Consider the following 21683-nt stretch of genomic DNA (forward strand, 5'->3'; position numbering starts at 1 on the left):
CTCTACTAGTGTAAAATAACATTTGTGTTTTTTAACTCTGTAATTACAATAAAGAGTTGATATATTAGCACATAATTCTATAAAATAAGTCTTGATTTTATCAATAAACATGAAGATGGTTAATCAAACTGCATGGATCTTTCTTCTTCTTGCAACTTCAATGACACCTATTCATATGTACGTATCTATATACATTTTTTTTTTATTTTAAATAAAACAATTTTTTTGAATTTTTAGACTTTAGAACTTTTACAAAGTTTATTAATATATCTCAGTATACATAGAATAAAGCGTTAAACAATTTGATATTGCTGAAAAAATAACTTAACGATCTCTGATCTTCTATTTTTCATATATTATATAATATTAAGATAGTAGCCAATTTTTTTATGAATTTTAATTACTCAATAATTAATTATAACTGGTTTTAAATAATGATATTATCATAAACACAAAATTGCAAGCTATCATAAAACACTATGGTTATTGAAATATAATTATTTATTTAAATTATAATCGTAGATTAATTAAAATGTAAAATTCTGTCAATAATTTATTAGATAGAATACCACTAAAATAAACAATATTTCAACAATTAGTAAATTTAAGAGCGAGCAATCGACTAATTAGAGAAATGCACAAAAATACTAACTATAAATGTCATATATATTGTGTAATTTGTTGAATACTAAATTATATGTATTTGGTTATGCACGGAAAATATTTGATAATATTCACTGCAGGTCACAAGAGAACTTAACTTAATGGGATTATATAAATAGTGATCCTTATAATTAATTATACAGATAAGTTATTAAAAAATTTAAATTGTGTTGTAAGAATTCTTTTTAAATAGGGCTTTAAGAGAACCAGTGCCATACTCGAGCCCATTTAATGATTTTGGCTCAGAATTTCAAAACCGTTTCATGATGTCAAGTACTTAAAAAATAATATTACAATAATAATATTTATTTTAAATTTCTTTTAATTATAATCATGTTTAAGGATTTCCTCGTATGCCAAGTTTTAATTTTGATTACTTTGATCAAATGCTACCTCGAATGAATCAATTCGAACAAATACTACAAAACCTCATAGAAATAATGAATAATCAATTTGAAGAAGGAATAAAAAATGGCACAGCTAAAATAACAACGGTGTGCTGTGTTAATGGAAATTGTATAACTGTAAATGGATACTATGATTGTTCAAACGTAAGTAAATATAAAAACGTTGTGAAATCTTTAATTTTATTATAATTTAATTAGTAAAAAATGTATAATTTAAGTATGATGGCACTAATAATAATGTGGTTGAAAATAACAATGGCCAAAATTCACAACAAACATTAGAAAATCCTTTGAACATCCAAGAAATAGTTGATGAAAATAATCAAAATAATCAAATGATACAAGAACCATCTTCTACTGGTCATATAACTCAGAATCCAACTTTAAATGATCAAACAACTCAACTTGAACCTGATAATACCCAAGCACAATAAATGTCTACATTTGATTTTAGTAAATAGTTAAAACAATATCACAGAAAACTCTTTATTATATAATTTTGATTTATTTCGATTAATAATAACTAATAAATACATTGTAAATGCACCCTAGATATTACCATGAAAACATATTTATGTGTAAAATATCTTGAAATTATATACATTATATGATATTGTTGGACGATTTTAGATTTTTTTTTTTTTGCATAAAATTATCACTTATTATTGATTAGTATGCCATAAATTAGCTAAAAGATATGACTTTTAAATAGAAAATCAAATTATTTAGGTATAACTTGTCTCAACCGACAAATTCTATAACTTTTGATCCGTTGAATATATTTTGTTACTTTCCTTTTTAAATATTTTTTAGAATTTTACACTTCGTTAAAAGTACATTTTTTTATGTGATTCTAATAAGAAAAAACAATTTTTGAAATTTTAAAATAACTTTTTAACTTTTTAATAACTAATAACTATTTTTTTTCATAAATAATTGGCGGAAATCAGCTTCAGAAAAAGTGAGTCATCAAATTTCAAAACGACGTATGTCTAGTTTTTTTTTTTTTTGTATCCTAGTTTTTTCGTGTCTATTTGTAAGTTAATTTGTCAAGACAAAACACAATTTCTTATTTGGTCATACGTTTTTCTATAACTGGACGACCCAAATATTTATGAGGTTAAATTTTATTTAAAACATAAATTAGATACGTAGTGCGGGGGAAAATCTCGCACTGGTGTATGTAAACTTTATATACACAAGTAGGCAATAGGTGGAGCTCGTCTATTACCAAAATATAGACGTTAAAATTATTTTGATTTTTTTTTTACATTATCTATATATCTAGAAATTTGCTTGACTGTCCGCGTGTTGTTGATGTTTAATTTACATATCACATATCAGAGAGTACTAAATTAAAAAGCTGGCCTAGGAAATACGGTGTACTATTTTAATTAAAATACATTTTTTTATAAATTGAAAATAAATCATATCAAGTTATTGATATGATTTATTATATTTTTATACATACTTACTTTGTACATTATGTACACCACAAAGGTTTCACGTACAAATGTAGTATAAGACTCTCTACACAACTCTTCTAAATTAATCATGTATTACAAATGTCTAAGTAAAATATATAAAAATTGATCCCTTGTGGCTAATATTATTTCAAATTATATTAAAAATATTTAACTCAAAAAGTCACAAAAAATGACTAAAAAAATGCATATACGTATTTCGGGAACGATGTAACAATTATCAAAGTAAACTAAAAAAATAAGATAGAAGGTGGAAATTTATAAAATACAATGTGAAAGTTATAATAAATGTTGCGTAAGACAATCATAATAAAATATAGGGGTCAGGTTTAAAGAATACTTAAAAAGCAATAAAAATCAAGAGTTTGATAAATCTCTTGTGGCTGAACATTTATTGACACATAGTCACTCGATTAAAATCGTAAAATAATTGAAAACATAAATAATTACAGAGAACATAATAAAAGGAAAGCAATAGAAATGTTTAAAAATACGAATAATTTAATTAATTGGGATCTCACTCCACTAAAAAATTCATTATTGAACCTGAGTAAACTGGCAAAATGTGATTATATTACTTAGTGATAACGTCACTTGTTGATATTTTCTCTAGAAGTATATAAGGAAATTTTCTTTCGATAAGAGTATCAGTATGTGTTTTACGTTGATAATGATAACATCTTTCCCGAAATTTGTATTCGCCATTCTTTAGTTGTCTTTTTTGGCTTTCTGAGTTAAAAATATTTTAGTTTTAAATTATTGTTTTTAATATAATTTTAATTCTAAGTACAATAATTACGATTTTAGATACTTTTTTTTAGAAAAAAGTCATCGGAAGTAAAAATTCTTATTTTAATAAGGTACATTTAATACATAATAAATCAAGGTAACATTTTTAATTACAGTATAATTACAACACTAATAAGGCTCTTTGAGTTAAATATAATACAAAAGATATATGGTTTTAATAGTCAAGTTTGTTGTAAGGAATTTTATGTTACAATTTTAGTCTAAAACTAAATTAAAAATTTGTATATAATAATTTAATTAAATACAATATAAGATTGTTACATGTTTTGATAAATGCTATATATATTAATAATGATATATATTTTTTTATATTTATAATAAAACTGTAACTTCTTATCTATTCGGCTATAAAATATATTTACAAATTAATATCAGAATTTTTAAGAAAATAACTATGTAACTTTTCTAATATCTAATAATGTGTTAAAAATTACCTGTCTGGTTTCAATTTAAATATATCAACATAATATTTGTACACAAATTTAACATTCAATATATAAAAAATGTATTTATTTTTAAATAATATATTTTTTTATATAGGAACTAATACAGCTAGTAGTCTATTTTATCATACACTATATATCAAATTCATAAGCCCATATAAGAATTACCGGGGCGTGGTGTTGCGCGGTGGTAACACTAGTTATTGACAAAACTTTAGTGTTAAGCCGCGCTTACCGCCGTAGGTGAACGGATGGGTGACCAAACGTATGCTTATATGGTGGCAAAAAAACACCATGTTCCCAGTGCACAAGGCAACGGGAAAGCACTGCACTTATAAATGTCCCAGGATATACAAATCCCATCGGTATTAATAAACTTAACGGTCGTAAAAAAAAAATAAGATTTACCATTTCTAGAAAAACGAATTGTTTGATAATTCACTTTTATATTAATTTACTAACTTTTCAAGATGTTTTGAATCGATGAAATCTTTATCTCTCAAAAAAACACATAGTTATTTCCGAATAAAATGATTTATTATATTATTGTAAAAACTAATTGATTTTTTTATGGAAATATATATATACCACCTAACGTTTAACAAAATGGTCCCATACCCTTATGTTCATTTATGTGGCATAAGAACGTGTGCCTTAAAAGTCTACAACTACATTATTTTATTTTATAAATATTTTATTAACTGAATTACCAAAAAAAGTATTGAGAATTTGAGATAAATTATAATACATTAATTTATATCCATGATGAAGAAAATTATAAAATATTAAACACAAATATTTGATGTATACTATTTACTGATATGTAACATCAGTTTTATATTACTTATAATACATTCTATATTTATAAAGCGCGTAAATAAGAAATTAAATATAATTATATCAAGATTCAGGTTAATATTTTAGTATTAGTTTAACAGAATGATATAAATTTCTACATGAAATTATTAACGGTTAATATAGTGGCAAGTTGGAAATGTGAAAACAGTTGGAATAACTGAATTCAATTTTAAAATAAAAATTCAATTTTTCCAACTGCCTCAATTGCAATTGTCACTATATTATAACTGTTTAATAGTTATTCTAACCATACTTATAACAAAAAATTCTTTTAAAAATAACAATAGACTCTTAAACATATTTTTACGCAAATTTTAGCATTATATCTTGAAAAAATCTTTTTATTTTCTTTAAATTTAAAAGATTTGAATAAACTATCTAAAAAATACAAACGGAAATTATTTAGATTTCTTAGAATTTAATTAATCAAATATGTCGATCGTCCTTTTTTTTAGAACCCTGTTGGTCGACAAAACACGTTAAATAATCGTGTGCTATTTCCCTCTACCCTTTGTTCCTAAATATATAACGATTATAATAATATGTAATTCGTAAAACTTTTTCTCAATAGTAACAAAAAAAATTAAAATATCAACTTTTTTTGGCACACAATTATTATTATGTTATCCAGTTTTTGATCAGCCCGTTTTATGTATTACGAACAAACAACAGTATTTGTCTAATTTTAAAAGCATAAAATATTCACGATCAAACAAAAATACATAATGCATTTAAAAATAACTATCAAGTTGGAAGTATGAAAGTGATGTGGTAGCAAACGATTATTAAAGAGTACACGTTAAAGTTTATAACCACTTGTTGCGTGTGTTATTACTCTTTCGTTTACCCCACATCAGGTTATATCATACAATTGTACCCTGCAAGTGCTCCTGTGATGAATGGGGAGATAATACTGGGGATGGAGATGGAGGCTGGTGATGAATTGATTGTTGCTGCTGTTGGACTGAAGGACCCCCTATTACTACACTGGTATTACTTGATAAACCAGGTGATGATACTTCTTCTGGTGGTGTAACTTCTAGACCAATACTACCATTAAGTGCTATTTTTATGGCACTTCCAGACATCTCACTTGGATATAACTGTAATAAAATACACAAAATAACATAAATACAACAAATTCAAAAATAAATGTAGTTTTATTTACACTACCTATAACCTAACGATGTGCTAATATGTTTATTAGAACAATTACGTGTCACTACGTTTAATTAAGTCTAAGCCATCTCACATTTCAAGTTAAAAAAAGGAATTTGCCAAAAATAAAATAATAAACAATATTAATAAATGAAAAAGTTGTAATAAATAATTCTATGATAAAAAAAAAATAGTTAAATGTTATAATTTCGCTTAAATTATGTTTTAGTCATGCAACTGACACTAAAATAACACCATACTTCATGATAATATTCTAATAATATTTATATATTTCCTCCAAATATAACAGTTATATGAATTCGGTCAATAAATCATTGTTAACATACATTTTTTTATGAGTTTATGGTTAGTGAATAAAAATATGGTATAATGAAGTGCAAAAATCTAACATATTATGATGGCATGTGTCAGACATTACAAAAAAAAAAAAAAAAATTGAGGCTAGCTGAAATAACTACCAAGTTACCTCAGGCTGCCTTCGCGTAGTGATCACGTGTCTCATTGTTCGAGCACTTAGGCTTACTTGCATACTGGGTCTACGTTCATGGGCACTCGATCCTATTGCAAAGTGTGACACTCCCAACTCTTCAAGACTGCTCTTACGGTTACACATAGAAAGTCCTTGTCTTAGAGAGTTAGATCGTCTCATGAGTATGTCGTCGACTACTCGGAGTGAGTTCGATCGAGCGCGAAGAGCACTACCTACGGTAGGACTGTCTGGTAGTGATAAACTATTTGCTTTAGTTGTTACTAAAGGTGGTGGTCTAGACATAAATGAAGGAAATGCCAAAGTTGAACCCCTTCTCGATCCAAATCCCAGCTGCCCCGACTGAGAATTGAAACTAATGTTAGACTTACGACGACTGTTATGCCTTTCAAACGTTTTTTGTGCGGAAAAGGGGCTTGGTCTTAATATATATCTAAAATAAGTAAAATTAACCCATTAAAACAAATAAATAGTATTCATTTAGTAAATTATTTACATAATATCTCCTTCTTCAAGTTTAAGATCACAACTAGGATTAATAATTACGTATGATAGGCTACTTCGTTTTTCACTGACTTCTTCATGATCGACTGATGGAAGATTTAAACTATCCATTCGAGAACGAACTAAGTTGACGATTTCAGCACGTTCAATAAGATTATCATGGTTATCTCTTGCGTCATCGTGCATGTTAATTGAAAACTAAAAAATTAAGTAATTGAGTATATAAATTTTAACGTTTATTATTTTCTGGTGCATGTTATAATTAATTGAAATGTATTAAATATTAATTTATATTACAAACTATTTTAAGCAATAATTATAATAACTATAAAATATTAAATTGCTTTATAGTGTTGTATATCTGTTTTATACATAAAATCATATATCTAATTTAATTAAACCTATAATAATATATTTTAAAAAATAATAATAATTCTATAAAATTTTGAAAGAATTAAAAAATATTTTACTCTAGAGTAGCATTTTTATAGATTTGTAAAATCAAAAGCTTATAATATATGTGTGTAATGTTTATTTTTCAAGAAACAAAATCTATTAATTAAAAAATATTTTTCAAAAAAAGTTTCTATAATTTTTAATAGTTTAATTAACTGATAATATCGATTTAATGAAGTTATTTATTTATATTTAGTAACTTTATTATTTTCAAAATACATGACATTTATTCGTGCAATCAGTTACTACATAATTTTTACAAGTGCAATTAAATTATATAATCTATAATGAATTACTAAATGATAATTTAAAATAAGAAAATATGGTTAAAATTATATTTAGAAAAATATGATGTTATTGCATGCAAAATAGGATAATGTTTTGTTATAGTTGTACTCACAACGGAATTTTGATTCCTGTGACAACTAGGTAGGCAGTTAGTTGGTATAGGCATATAAGCTTCATGATCTGAACCCTATTTATATACAAGTGGGTTAACGTATTTAATTCAGAATCACAAGTATTGAAAAAAGCTTTAAAGTGAATAATAAGTATTATTTTATTAGTAGCATACCTCAGAGATTTTATCGCAGTCTGTACCACATGCATCCTGAAAGTGATAGAAGAATGTGGGTGATTATAAAGTTGGTAGTCTAATATTGGATTTGCATTCTATGATAAGGTTTACTTAAACTAAGTATAATGTTAACCACAAGAGTTAAATAAAATAAAATAAAGAGAAAAAATCCAAGGGAAATATAGTAGTTAAAAAATAATTTACTTAAGCTAACTTCTTTTACACTTACGGGAGGAGATTCTATGTTTGAAAGATCCTGCGTTCTGTATATACCTAAAGGTATCTCACATGTCGTCGAACATAATTTCTGATATAAACGACCGTATGTTCTTATCCACATGTCATCTTTGGTAATTTTCATCTATAGGGACAATAAAACAATTGGTTAAATATTGAATGGTTCTGCTCAAACTATATAGAGTCTTATACTGTATACCGAAGTTAAAAATCCCGAACCAGGTGCCTGATCAACGCCTAATAGCAATCGAACAAAAGTAATCACATAATCCTTAACAAATGCTTGGTATAAAAGTGTATCTAGCATACTGGCACTAAATACAGAACCAGCAGCAAAAGGTAATCGAAACATGTATGATATATGTGATCCCCGTTCCTTTTCATGCTACGAAAATCAAATAAAATTTTAATCAAGAAAGTTCAATATTGAATTAATATCACATATTTGGTTTTAAAAATGAAATTGTTATAAAACTAATATTACTAATTGTTCTTACTTTTTCCATTTTTGACAGATGTAAGGCGTATGTGTCTTGTGCTCGGAATTGCATGAATCTCATGTTAGATGATTGTGAAAGTTCAGTTATACTTCTTATATCAGGGAAAAATCTACGATAATCAATAAGTAAATAAATAGGACTGATAAATTAAAAATATTATAAGATATATTAACAATAAGTCATCACGATAATAATATTAACTATAAACGTCTTTTTAAAAAACACGTCTAAAGTTAAGGAAATCTAACTATCACAGTATTTCATATAAGATATTATCTTATAAGATTTTTATAATTTGATGTAAACAATATTATAGTCGTAACAAAATATTTGGACATATTGAATGAATAGTTTTTAAGAGGATTGAAATATTTTCAAAAGAGGTTCTCACTTAAACATAGTTTGTACGGCTACAATCGTGTTACAGTCAGCTAATGTTTCTTCTTCAGCAGAATTTGATAATTCCTTATTTACAACTACAACATTTTCAGCTAGCAAAATCCCAGCTCGTAATAAATCATCTAAGCTAAAAAACCAAAGTTGTAAATATACAAAGCACGGGGGAATAATGTGACACGTACAACAAAAGTACTATTTAATTTGGTTAAAATAAATTTGGAAAATCATTTTAAATATTTGATTAAAATAGATATCAAACACATTCACAACATTTTGTATATTTCTACCATTTTAACTTTATTTACTTCACTAAAGCATAAAATTGATTACATTTTTCTATCTATATTTTAGCTTCGATGCGAAGCTGAGAAGGTATTGGTTTTACTATGATGTGTTTTTTTTTTTTGTGTCTGTTACCACTTTTTCTCAGCTCTCACCGAACGGATTTCCTTCAACGATACGTCAAAAGATCACAAATCGTATCTAGTCAAAGACATTACCCTTCAAAATTGAAAAAAAATCCCTCGTTCCCCGTAAATGGGGGAAACCTCCAAAAGAATTACAAATTTAAAAATTGCTAATTTTCGAAATTTTTTCAATATTTTTTACTAAAAACTGCCGTAACTTTTTCAAAAATGAACATATCAATATAATTTTTTTTTTATAGATGCTTGATGTCTTTACCTATCATTTGGTATATTTTTTTGGTAAATTTGACCTTTTTTCTGCCCACAGGGGGGGATTTAAAATAACAACTTTTTCACAAAAAATTAACTTTTTCAACTTAACTTTTGAAAATGTTCCGGAAGGTCTGACACTTTTATATATATCTTAAATTAAAGCTAATGTAATATACTTTATTATGAAAAAAAAAATTTGGCCTCTGGACTTGTCTTCACGGCGAAAATGGCTACCGAATGTTATTTTCGTGTGAAAATTCTCGATTTTATTATTTATATTATATTTAACTTTATAATGCTATAACTTATTGAAAAGTTTATGGATCCACACAATTTTTTTATGAGAAATAATATTTTTTAATAAACCCTTTTTCATTCGACATACTTTATCTTAATCGAGATATTAATAAGGAACCAGCAGATCAAGTAGCTTTTGGAATAAAACACCAATTTTTTTAAAATTAAACACTATCTAAAGATTTGCATCGAAGCGTTTATTTTTGATAGTGATTTTAATCACTGTCAGATATCATTATACTTGATCCAACTATGCCACGTCACCACTGTGCCGCGACCCCCCTGTGCTGGGTTTTTTTATATTCTATTTAATAATTGTTAAAAAAGTTTATTTGAAATAAATTCCAAATAATTTGTATTATAATAAAATTTAGAAGAGTGTATAATAAAAAATAGAGTAAGAAATCAAATTTATTGGTTCTATAAGAAACATTCTAGTCGTTAATCATTAGCTTCCCTAATTTTGTCTAAATTAAATACTAAAGTACTTCAATTTTATTTACCATTAGATAAAGATAAATCAATTTTCCATTGGATTATATTAATGTAAGATTTTTTAGAATTATTATTTATCTTAACTAAAATTATTCCTAAAATCGTTAATTATATGCTCGTTTATATTATATTTACCAATCAATAGAGCCCAACATCCAATAAACAAGAGGAAAATATGATATTGCATCAAGAAATGCAATATCAGGTCGGCGTTCCAATAATATAATTATTGGGTTCAAAGAAGTTTTTGTGTGGAAGTGAGCCCTCAATGGTATAATAAAATTATAAATACCATTAGAAGCATAATCTGCTGCAAGTATTATAGTTTTATTCTGCCAATTATAATCTGTTGCATTTCTATAAGAACAGTGTTCACATACCTATAATGAAAACATTTCTTACAGCGTAATTATTTACTATGTAACTAAATATAAGTAGACAATAATAAAATAATACATTCAAATAATTAATAGAAATTTTAAACGTACTTGAGCCAGTTGTAGGCAGCATAATGGTTTTTTTTCTTTTAAGAGATAACAAAGTGTAGGACTAACACCAATGTATGGAGACACTGGAGGAAATCCTTTGACTATTCTGGAAATTAAAAAATAAAATCAGTAAGAAATAATATTTATAAAGTACAATAATTTTTTGTGATAACAAATAAAATATCAGAGTAATGCTCGTTACAACACACATATTGTAATAACACTTGCCTGTTCCAATCAGCATGCCAAGCAGACTGTACATAAATATCTTCATCGTCATCCGCTGTAAAGCGAAATCTAAGTACATAATCAACATGCATAGAAGAATAGCAAAACAAAAAAACTAACATGCAGATTTGCTCTCTTTTTTATTTAAAATTGTTTAATCAATTTTAAATAAAAAATAAGGATGTTAAATAACTATAATATTTAATCAAATCGAAAATAGTATTTATGTTATATCTTGGTATAATATAAAAAATGTCTAAAAATATGAAATGTTACCATTTTATTAAATGTGCAATAGAAATAAATAATGAATATAACTTATAAATATATTTTAAAGATATATTAGAGTCAAAAATATACAGAATGATTCTTTTAATATTAGTTACTGGACTTTTTTTTATAGTAATAATTATATTAATAAAAAATGTTTACATATTTTTTAATTTTATACATTATACAACTCGATTTATCAATTATTAAGTATTTTTGAAATGTATTTCCTATACTTTATAAGGACGTCAACTTTATTTTGTTTAACTCTATATTCGAACTCTATGTAATAAAATACTTGTTATTAAATGAGTACCTATTATAAAGTTTTCTTGATTAGATAATTTTTTTTATTTTAAAAGCTAGTTAAATGTTTATGTACACCTATGTTGGACCAGAACCAGTGGTAGGACTCACTGAGCAATTGCTCAAAGCGCTACCCAAGAATTGGTGCAGAGAACAACACAGGAAAATCTGGAAGTACTTGGTAGTACCTAGACAATCTAAAATGTTTATCAAGACCCCTGGTTTACTGTTGGGTAATCTTAATAGCATGACTAGACATCAAATAAGCACCCTAACTGGTCTACTGACAGGACATGGTCACCTGCTTAAACATCTTAACACAATGGGGGTATCGGAATCACCATTGTGCAGGAAGTGTGGAGTAGAAGAGGAAGACTCATTTCACATCATGTGCGAATGTGTAGCCTTGTCCACACTTAGATCAAACTACTTGAATAAACCTTTTCCTGAAAAAGAAGATATTAAAAACCTAAAACCCAGAGAGATACTTAATTTCGCCAGAAAGACAGGACTCTTTGGTCATCTTTAGAGGTGAATTTTTGGTTGGTAATGTATTAACACTTTGGTGATAACATTTAGGTGGATAAACCGAATCAAGACAATTCAGTATGAGGTGCGCACAATGAACCAATAGGTCTGAGTGCATGAGCATTATGTTCACCTCGATAATAACTAAAACTAAATATTTATGTTGTCACTAAAAAATATATAATTGACGCCCTCAGTGTAAAGGTTGAACTAAAAAATACTTAATAACTGATAAATCGAGAAATATAGAAAATTTTTTAAAATACCAAAAAGAACTTTTTTTATAATAATTATTATAAAAGAAATCGAATGGGGCTAATATTAAAATAATCATTCTGTATTATAGAATTTCACCTAAAAGATATAACGTATGTTATATGAAAGGATTCGTTAAAAATCAATGACACACATTTTCAGAGAGGTGATATTATTCATAAACATTATTTATTGAAAATAGCTATTATTTATTTATTAGACTTTTTCTTTTTATTAAACTTCTAGGCATTTATGTTTTACAAAGTCATTGTATTACAAGAATATCAATAATTTTCTTGTTAATTAATTTAGCTGCGTAAACTATTTCTTTAGATTTAGACTAAGCATATCATGAAAAGTCAAAATTTTGCAGTCATGTTATAAGTATTTTTATTTTTTTAACTAAAATTACTTGATAATTTAATGTATCATGATTAAATCAAACAAGTTAATATTTTTCAAGATACAATATAAGCATTCCGCGGATTACTCGGTTCATGAAAAATAAATATAATAAAATATTATAAACATCCCATTCACAAAAAAAATGAGTTTCAATAAATTTCAATGTTTTTATTAATGTAAATACTACTTTTTAAAACTATCCTTACGCTATTTTTTCACTTGGTGATCGCCATGGCACTTCATCTTCTAGTTCGTCTTCACTCTCATCACCATCTTCTGGTTGAGATGCAGATATATTCATCGCAGAGCCAGTCATTGTTTCAGCCACAGGTAAAATGCTAGGACGACGACTACCTATTAAATAATAGACAGTAACTACTAGTTCGGAAAATTATTATCGTTCATTTTAACAAACCTCTTCTTTGACTTAATATTTCAGGGCTCAATAAATTCGGATTCATGTCTATTGGCTTGGGTATGCTTAAATGATTACCTATAGCTGCTGGTTCTTCGGGACTTTTACTTGGCGACATGTGCGTGTCCTTAATGGTTTTTTGTCTTTCATCCAATTTATCTACGGAACATAAAATTTACAATAATAAAAACTAAAAGTAAAATTATTTATATAGTAAAAAATTTCACGCTTACCACTATTACTATTTACACTTTCAAGCTGTTTTATTGGAAGTACTCCACTGTTGGAGACAACAAATGATGAATTTTCTTCTTTATTTACACTTATATAATAACATATGTCAGATTTTTTCATTATATGTCTAGGTCCGGGATTTAGTAGTATTGTATCCTCATAAAACTCTGGCAGATCGGCAGGTCGAACACCCACAAGAGATACGCCAAACCTAACCGAGTTAAATAATAATTAAACAATTATTGTTTAATAAATTTAAAACAAAATAACTACTCTAATTTACTTTCGATGAGAATGAAAACTGGCATAGGTGAAACTCTTTCCTTCATATTCACCAAAAAATCGACTATCACCTAACAATATGTGATATATTTCATTACCCGAACATCTTCCATACAGTCGATGCCACTCTTCAGGTGAAGTTTGACCTTCTCTAAGAATTTAAAAAAAATATGGAATAAGTTTTTATATTAGTTATTAAAGAGGTCTTTATTCTTAAGACGTATAATCATATAACTTAATTAAATTTTCTATAAATAAAATAAACATCAAAGTTTTAATTTTTTAGTGATAACATGGTTTTATAGACAATTTTATTAAATAATAAAGTAAAATACATACTGTCCTCTACTAGTATGCAATAACAGCGTGACCAAAGTCGATGCACCAGGACAAGTACAATTGTTAGCTAGTAGTGCATACTTGAGTTCATCTTCACATACTACAAACTCTGCAAATTTAACGTGCAACTTATTTTCCGGGCGGAAAATTTGCACATACTGCGGTACTGTTGGTGCATAATCTTTAACGGCCCATGAACGTAATATAGTGTGTTCGTCCTGGGGAACGATTAGTATTTTCAAGTACTTTTAATTTACTCAATAATTAAAAAATCTTACCGCTGCGGCTTTGTCTGCATAGTTTCTGGCTGCTAACACAAAACAAGCTTTAGCATCACTCATTCTCGCTCTTGATAGATCACCGTCTTTTAAACAGGACCCCTGTATGTATATGACTCTTTGCGCCCAAATAGGTACTTGCAAAATCATTCTCATAGTAGTATCTAATTCCATAGGTGAAAGTAATACCACAAAATAATCCTGAGTCAAAATTTTATTTGATTATAAAATTTCCTGTTTTGTGATTATATGCAAAATTGTTTATCATACTTGAAGCAAAGGATGAGCATAAAACTCGTTTAAAAAATCCATGATAGTATCGGCTTGCAGTGTTGTACTACATACAACAACATGTTTTTCTGAGTGTGCTCTATGCGATGAATAAGAACCACCTAGTTTTTGCCTTTCCATCCACGTAAATGCAAGTTGTTCAAACTAAAAAAAAATGTACTTTAAAATAAACATGCAATTTTTATATTAATTAATTTTCTCGATTACTTGTGTAGGAAGAACAATAAGTGCTATGCAGATCATAACAACCATATAGAGTTGTGAAGGCCATATATCTGGTACAAAATCTCCATAACCGACCGTAGAAAATGTTACAACTACATAATAGGTTGCTTGAAAGAGACTCAAATGTCTATGACCTGCTCTTTGAAAATGCTGAATACCACATACGCTAAGAAAATAAGTAAAATGAAATTGTAGAATATTTTATATTCAGTTTTTATAATAATAATATGTTTATAAATATTAAAAGTATATGCCAGCTGGAGACAATAAAATTAAAAATGTTATCAACTCTGGTCAGTTTCAATTTTATGTAAGTGATGACATTTTTATGATAAAATATATTAATATAAATATAATTTTTCAAAAATATACTCATAGATTTACAGACAATTTTTTTTAAACTATTAAATATACTAAGCCATTTTTATAATAATTGTTCGAAAAATCTTTAAAAGATGAGAATATAAAAAAAAGTAAAATTAAATATACATTAATGTAAATACACTTACCTTGTGAATACTAAACAAAGTAGAGTTGCAGATAAAATCATCAACTGTTGGGAAAGTGCAGACTGAGATTTTTGCATAGCTCTATGAAGGTCGTTCTATCAAAAATAAATTTTAGTAATTTTTTGTAATATTTGAATTAATTATTTACCAAAAGTAATAAGGAAAATTATTGTTTTACTTACAAACATATTTTCTAGAGATTTTTTAGCTAACCAACAATTTAAAAATACAGGTATGAAAAGATTTATTAAAGTAGGCTGGAAAATCTAAAATACAATTTTATCACATTTTAAACATTAATATTATTATTAAATTTTTAATATAAATTGTAAATGACTTACAGTAAAAACAAATGGAACAGTTGTAACTAGTTCCAATATAAAATGAAATGATAGAAGTTGCTGCATCACATTTCCCTACATAGAAAAAATAATGTCTTATAAGTTATAATAATTACTTTACAAATTTTAATTTATTCCAAAATTTATTATGCAGCTCCAATTAGTAAAATAGTTATATTGTTTTGAATTGAAAGGTTCCGTGCAATAACGGTTTATCCCAATCTTTTGAATTTGTTCAGGAGATTCAACAACTAAATAATTTAGCACTAGGATCTGTATAATGGGCATTTTTATTCTAACGATATTAATTTTCCAGTAGAAGTATATACCCAATAATCAATTTAAATGGTTAAAAAAATTATTCATAATTACAGAACATACAAAAGTAAATTTTAAAAAGTGCGTATAACTGGTTATTGATCTAAACCATTCAACTTAGCAAAAAAAAAATGTTTCAATTAAAAAATTGATGTTTAAAAATCTGGTATAAAATTGACAATAAGTGTGATTTTACTGTTAACAAAATCATTATTTTTTACACTAATTTACACTAAACTTGTAATATACAACTCAACATTTAAAATTGATTATAATTACTTAGCTGTAATTATATCAAACATTATTCAAGAAATTCCTGCATAATTAAATATATCTCACAATCTCTCTTTAAAAAATTTTAACTGAATTACTTTGATCTAAAGTATTTTTACCTTTAATAAAAAAATGAAATATATACACTTTTTTTTACTTATACTTGAGGTAAAATATGTAATATGCTTTGAAAAAAGAGTGTGATACATAGAATCAATATAAACATCAAACGTAGGTTAGTATTTAAACAGAATAAATTAGTTTGAAATTTATGTATAATGTAAATAAAAGTTGAGATCTAAAGTTTCCTAATAGTTCATCCGTAACTACACTGTTTGAAACTCATAAAGAGTAAAATTATACATTTTAAATTGCAAAATTAACATAGAATTGTGTTATAAAAATGTATTAATATTTGTATTGATTTTTTTAAGTACTCTTAAGTATAAAGTCTGAGAACTATAGTGTGTAATATTTAAAGCTAAAGAAAAAATTATTTGACTAACTATATTGCTATCAAAAACATTTTTCATTTGAAAATGATAATTACTATAAATATTTTTATTTTATTCATATTATTATATAAAATAATAAAAAATTATAATAGTCTTATGTAAAAACTTCTATAATTTCTATAAAGTAAACATAAAACATTATGTAAAAAACAAACATTTTTCTGGAAAATATAAACTACTTTTTTCTTAACACTATAAAATTACTAAAAAAACATTACAATATAGGTATAGTTTTCTTTTTTTTTTTTATAGTTTGTTGTAGATTGTAGTATATTTAAGTGCGTAAATCGATAGCATAGTTTGAATGAATATTTTACATGTGGTGATCTACATGACTTAGAATACGACGGGCTTTTGTCTACGTGATAACATTATACAAATGTCTGGGCTTAAAATATACTAGTTGACAAAGATCATTTTACTTAAACATAAAAATAAGAGGTATTGTACTTCAAAATAACTAGTATAAAAAATAACATGCACTCAATCAATTTTTAGTTGACCTAGATTTAAAATTCCTATAAATTAAAAATTATGTTTTGTATAGTTGAACTAATATATATTTAAATATAGAGGGAAATTGCTTAATATGACACATTTCTGTCTATGATTATATTAAAGATATTTATGAACCGAAAATGCAAAAAAATGTATAGTGAAAATGTATTTTGTGCACTGTTAACTTTTGTATTATCAATTTTCATTTCAGTTTTAGAATATTAAACTTAATTTTATTAGCTTTTTCTTTAATTATACAATAGTTTATCTACAGATTAACTATAGTATTTATATTCTTTAAAAAAGTTAACTTTATTATTAGTATGAAAACTCGAAAAAGAATTGTAGGAAAGGTTGAGTAAATTGTTGAAGTTAAGCTTTGATGATTTTTTATAAATTCTGAAATGGATTTATAATTTTAAATTCACATTAGAACTTCTTCCGTATGTTGTATAATACTATGAATTTTTCAATTGTTTCTTTCGTCTTCAAGGGACAAAATATGGTTTTCCGAAAATAAATAACGAAAATTATTGTAACACTTTGTTTCCAAAACATTTTAAAAGAAATATATCTTTTTTAAATCTATATAATTAATACTTAATTTCTAAATATTCAAGAGAGAAAGTTCAAAAACATTCTTAAGAATATTAATATATATAATTTTGATGTTCAAAAATTATATCATAAATACGTCAAATATGAATTTCTTACGACAACTAAAATATACGTACACGAACGTTTGTCAATATTAGTAAGTAATGATGTTTACCACCAGAGATGTAAATGCTGATTAAGATGTGTTGCTGAATATATCTAATTTTGAGAAATACTGAATGCGTCATTTTTCCTTATTCGTCAATTTACCTGTCTTACCTTATTGTACTGGGAAAAATAATATAATAACTTATTATTCTAATGGCTATGGCTAAGAACATAATTAAACTAAATAAAGAAAATGCAAACACAGGATAAGGTACTGAATATAATTTAGGAAAATAAATAAATTTTAAAGGATAATTGGGTGTCATATTTTTTATGATTTATTATCATTTTTTTAGTGTATTTAATTATTTAAACTAGTTTTAGTTGTAAAATAAAATCGTACGAGTAATATTAAGTATTTTATTTCATTTTCAAAAAATTTGTAATTACTTTAATTTGCTGAAAAAAATAGTGTGTGTTTTAACACACACTATTTATTAACACAGTAGTCAAATTTTTAAAATAGATAATTCCAAAATTCATTTATAACAAAATTCATTAATTTTTTGAAGTAATATATTCATAAAACAATCAAAAATAAATTTTTTCAGTTTAAAGAGTTGTTTAACATTAATTCTCTATAAATTATTCGATTAAAAATGATTGAGCAGCTTTCTCTGAAAATTAAAATAAAAATGTTGTAAAACTTATTTTTATGTCTTTTTTTGTATTCTATCACAATAGAATATAACACTGGTTCCTACTCACTGATGAATGACACATTAATTAAGCTTTTATAAACAACCTAGTGGTAAGATAGTATATCATACCACTAGAAAATTTTGAATTATTTATATATTTTTTTCATTTATATAAATTTATCTTGAGCCTACACTTAAGTCATGGTATGATATAAAATAGCGGTCATATGATTACTAGACTAAATAACTTAACAGTGTGAAAAAAAAGACAATGACTTCCATGGGACTAACGCATCAGAAATGGCTCCCGAGGGCCAAATTATGGGTTTTCTCAGGGAATTATTCACTTTTTCAATGAATACCTTTCTATGTCTGCAAAACGTTAGCTATAGTTAAAATAGAGCTAATTAAACCATTTTAACATTTGCGCTATTACCTAATAATAGAGTTTATATTGTTCAGAATTATACAAAAATAATTATTATATTTATTTAAAATATAATTTACTATTATTTGAAATTTTAACATAAGACCTAGAATGGATTGAGTTTTTAAGCAACTTAATCTATACTATATTTAGTATATAATCCTGTAAATCCTTCACGTTAAATATCAATTAAAATGTTCACTTTTAAAGATCGATAACCAAAAAAACTAAATAATGAAACTTTTACTAATTAATATTGTAATCCAGATTACTCAAAAACAGAAAATATGACACCATAACAGTGTAAAATTCGTTTTATGCAGTAGCCAATTTTTTTATAAATTTTAATTACTGATTAATTAATTTTAACTTGTGTTAAATAATAATATTATCTTAACAACAGTATCTCGAGCTTTCATGAAAAACTATGATCATTGAAATATAACTATTTATTAAAATTATAATCGTTATTAGTTAAAATTTAAAATTCTATCAATAATTTATTAGATAAAACATCACTAAGATTAAAAAAATGATCATAAATACTAGGTTAAAACTGAAATAAATTTAGCTTTCATATCTATTGTATCAAAATAAAATACAATTTAGATTTTGACAATATTTACATAAAAAATTGTAGTATTCATGGAGATTTTTTTTTTCTATTAAAAAGATCGGACTTATTTTTCTTGGAAAATAATTAGCCGACATAAGACATATTTTTTAACACACCGTGAGCCTTTAGAAACTTTATCAAAAACGCTCATTTCTGCAAGCATTGTTTGATTTAAAATTTGAAAATTTCATCAAATCTACATAGAGACGTTCCAAAGATACCCTGAAAATTTTTTTGAATTCAGTGAATTTATGACAATTATAATCTTCTTTTTCAGTCCATGCGCAAAGTTTTTAGTAGAATATGATTTAAGTTTTCAAATTCAACATTTATTTAAATTTCATGTTAGTTTGTGTTTTTTTTTACTAATAACACTGTATTTAAAGATTGTTATTGATGGATATTAATCTTGACGCGCCGTAGGCATGTAAGGTCTACAGTACACCGAGTCTACGGAGGAGTTCCAGCTAGGTAGAGCCTAGTATTTTTATATAGTAATTAATAGGACTTTTCTAATTCAAATTACTAGAAAATATAATTTAATTATCTATGAAAAAATATTGTTATTGTTAAACGCATTGTAAAATTTCTGAAATAATTGAAATATAACCTAAAATGGCAATTTTTTACTTGATCATGTCTTTACAGAAAATCTGAAAGCTGTAAATCATTAAAGCTGTAAAAGTTTATCCATTGATAATTTTTATATTTTAATTTATATTACATAAAAACTAAACCAGCTACAAGTCAATTAATGGTAGTAATTAAATCGAAATTTTTCAAAAAAAATATGGACATATTGAAAATATCAAAATTTAAATAATTAGAAATACTACATAAAATTTATTATAATGTAAAGTAAAATGATAAAAAATTATTTTATGTTTTTGTTATACGTATAAGTTATATGATCGTCCCCCTTTCGATTTTTTATTTCAAGCATTATTAAATTCTATAGTACATCATTATATGTTTAAAAGTAACTGTATTATTTTATTTATCTATTGTTGAAGAAATATCTATTTATTTACCTTATAACCGATGTATGTAAGTAGCAGTGACTCACAAAGGGCAAAAACCGCCAATCCGCATTCCAGTATCCATAATTCGAAGGGTCTTTTTATCCATTGAATTGCATCCCAATTGATAATAGGTCTGGCTTGAAAAGCTTCGTCTGTTAAATTTCGACTCAACAGGAATTCGGTCTTGTTTCCCACTGAACATCCATAACTGTTAAATCGTCACAACAAAGGAAATTAATTTTAAACCAAGACTAAAAAATCTAGTAGTTCAAATAATGATTACAAGTAATTTAATAAATAAAAAGAATGAATAAAGTTCCTATTATTTAAATATGATTCCAATCACCCTGGTTAATACAATAAAAAAATTTAAATAAATAATACCTGCGACCCTGTATTTAAAAGGGTCTCACAAGTGTAAATGAAATGCAAAAAAAAACTTTTTTTGACTTATAGAATATAAAAAGGACCACACAATATCTAGTGTCATCACTGATAATAAATTTTAATCCTATTTTGTTTCCTTCAAAAGTAAAAACATAATAAAATTATAATATCGCTCAATCGGAAAACTTTTGAACAACATAAAATTTAACTAAAATAATAGCATGATAGTAATTTGTTTGGAAGATTTTTTTTATCTTAAATCATAAACGCACTACAAAAAATAAATAGACATAACAAAGGATTTTATAAATCAACCTTATTATTTTCCTCTCTAATGCATTCATAATCATA

At 25.8% G+C, this 21683-nt stretch overlaps 2 protein-coding genes across 5 annotated transcripts in view; one reads left to right on the plus strand and one right to left on the minus strand.

Moving 5' to 3' along the window:
- LOC126902734 (uncharacterized) lies at nt 1-1694 on the plus strand. Its single transcript, XM_050680324.1, has 4 exons — nt 1-177; nt 857-936; nt 1006-1214; nt 1289-1694. Exons 1-4 carry the CDS (start codon nt 110-112, stop codon nt 1502-1504), a joined length of 573 nt encoding a protein of 190 aa, XP_050536281.1. The 5' UTR covers nt 1-109; the 3' UTR covers nt 1505-1694.
- Nucleotides 1695-3536: 1842 nt separating this feature from the next.
- Nucleotides 3537-21683, minus strand: part of LOC126902069 (potassium channel subfamily T member 2) — a 128611-nt gene continuing 110464 nt past the window's right edge. The window contains exons 5-28 of one of the 4 annotated variants that reach the window (XM_050679094.1): nt 20955-21153; nt 15871-15945; nt 15712-15795; nt 15530-15624; nt 15003-15186; nt 14775-14939; nt 14505-14705; nt 14227-14444; nt 13889-14038; nt 13605-13816; nt 13372-13530; nt 13163-13310; nt 11193-11261; nt 10965-11070; nt 10612-10856; nt 8997-9131; nt 8603-8714; nt 8305-8490; nt 8098-8229; nt 7866-7901; nt 7692-7766; nt 6828-7033; nt 6311-6764; nt 3538-5768 (exon numbers count right to left, since the gene is read on the minus strand). In XM_050679094.1, the coding sequence (XP_050535051.1) occupies nt 5529-5768; nt 6311-6764; nt 6828-7033; nt 7692-7766; nt 7866-7901; nt 8098-8229; nt 8305-8490; nt 8603-8714; nt 8997-9131; nt 10612-10856; nt 10965-11070; nt 11193-11261; nt 13163-13310; nt 13372-13530; nt 13605-13816; nt 13889-14038; nt 14227-14444; nt 14505-14705; nt 14775-14939; nt 15003-15186; nt 15530-15624; nt 15712-15795; nt 15871-15945; nt 20955-21153 (3886 nt within the window). In that variant the 3' untranslated portion in view covers nt 3538-5528. Of the gene's footprint in view, nt 5769-6310; nt 6765-6827; nt 7034-7691; nt 7767-7865; nt 7902-8097; nt 8230-8304; nt 8491-8602; nt 8715-8996; nt 9132-10611; nt 10857-10964; nt 11071-11192; nt 11262-13162; nt 13311-13371; nt 13531-13604; nt 13817-13888; nt 14039-14226; nt 14445-14504; nt 14706-14774; nt 14940-15002; nt 15187-15529; nt 15625-15711; nt 15796-15870; nt 15946-20954; nt 21154-21683 lie in introns of all 4 variants that reach the window. The other 3 variants (XM_050679101.1, XM_050679108.1, XM_050679116.1) reach the window with 3 other exon arrangements.

The sequence above is a fragment of the Daktulosphaira vitifoliae genome, unplaced genomic scaffold, assembly GCF_025091365.1.
Source record: "Daktulosphaira vitifoliae isolate Bord-2020 unplaced genomic scaffold, ASM2509136v1 Scaffold_1, whole genome shotgun sequence".
NCBI lineage: Eukaryota > Metazoa > Arthropoda > Insecta > Hemiptera > Phylloxeridae > Daktulosphaira > Daktulosphaira vitifoliae.

What these genes read in the sequence shown, in the direction of transcription:
- LOC126902734 (XM_050680324.1), top strand. Translation starts at nt 110, where the DNA reads ATGAAGATGGTTAATCAAACTGCATGGATCTTTCTTCTTCTTGCAACT. An exon ending in TCAATGACACCTATTCATAT is followed by an intron (nt 178 to 856) that starts GTACGTATCTAT and finishes CTTTTTAAATAG; the next exon opens with GGCTTTAAGAGAACCAGTGC. An exon ending in AAACCGTTTCATGATGTCAA is followed by an intron (nt 937 to 1,005) that starts GTACTTAAAAAA and finishes ATCATGTTTAAG; the next exon opens with GATTTCCTCGTATGCCAAGT.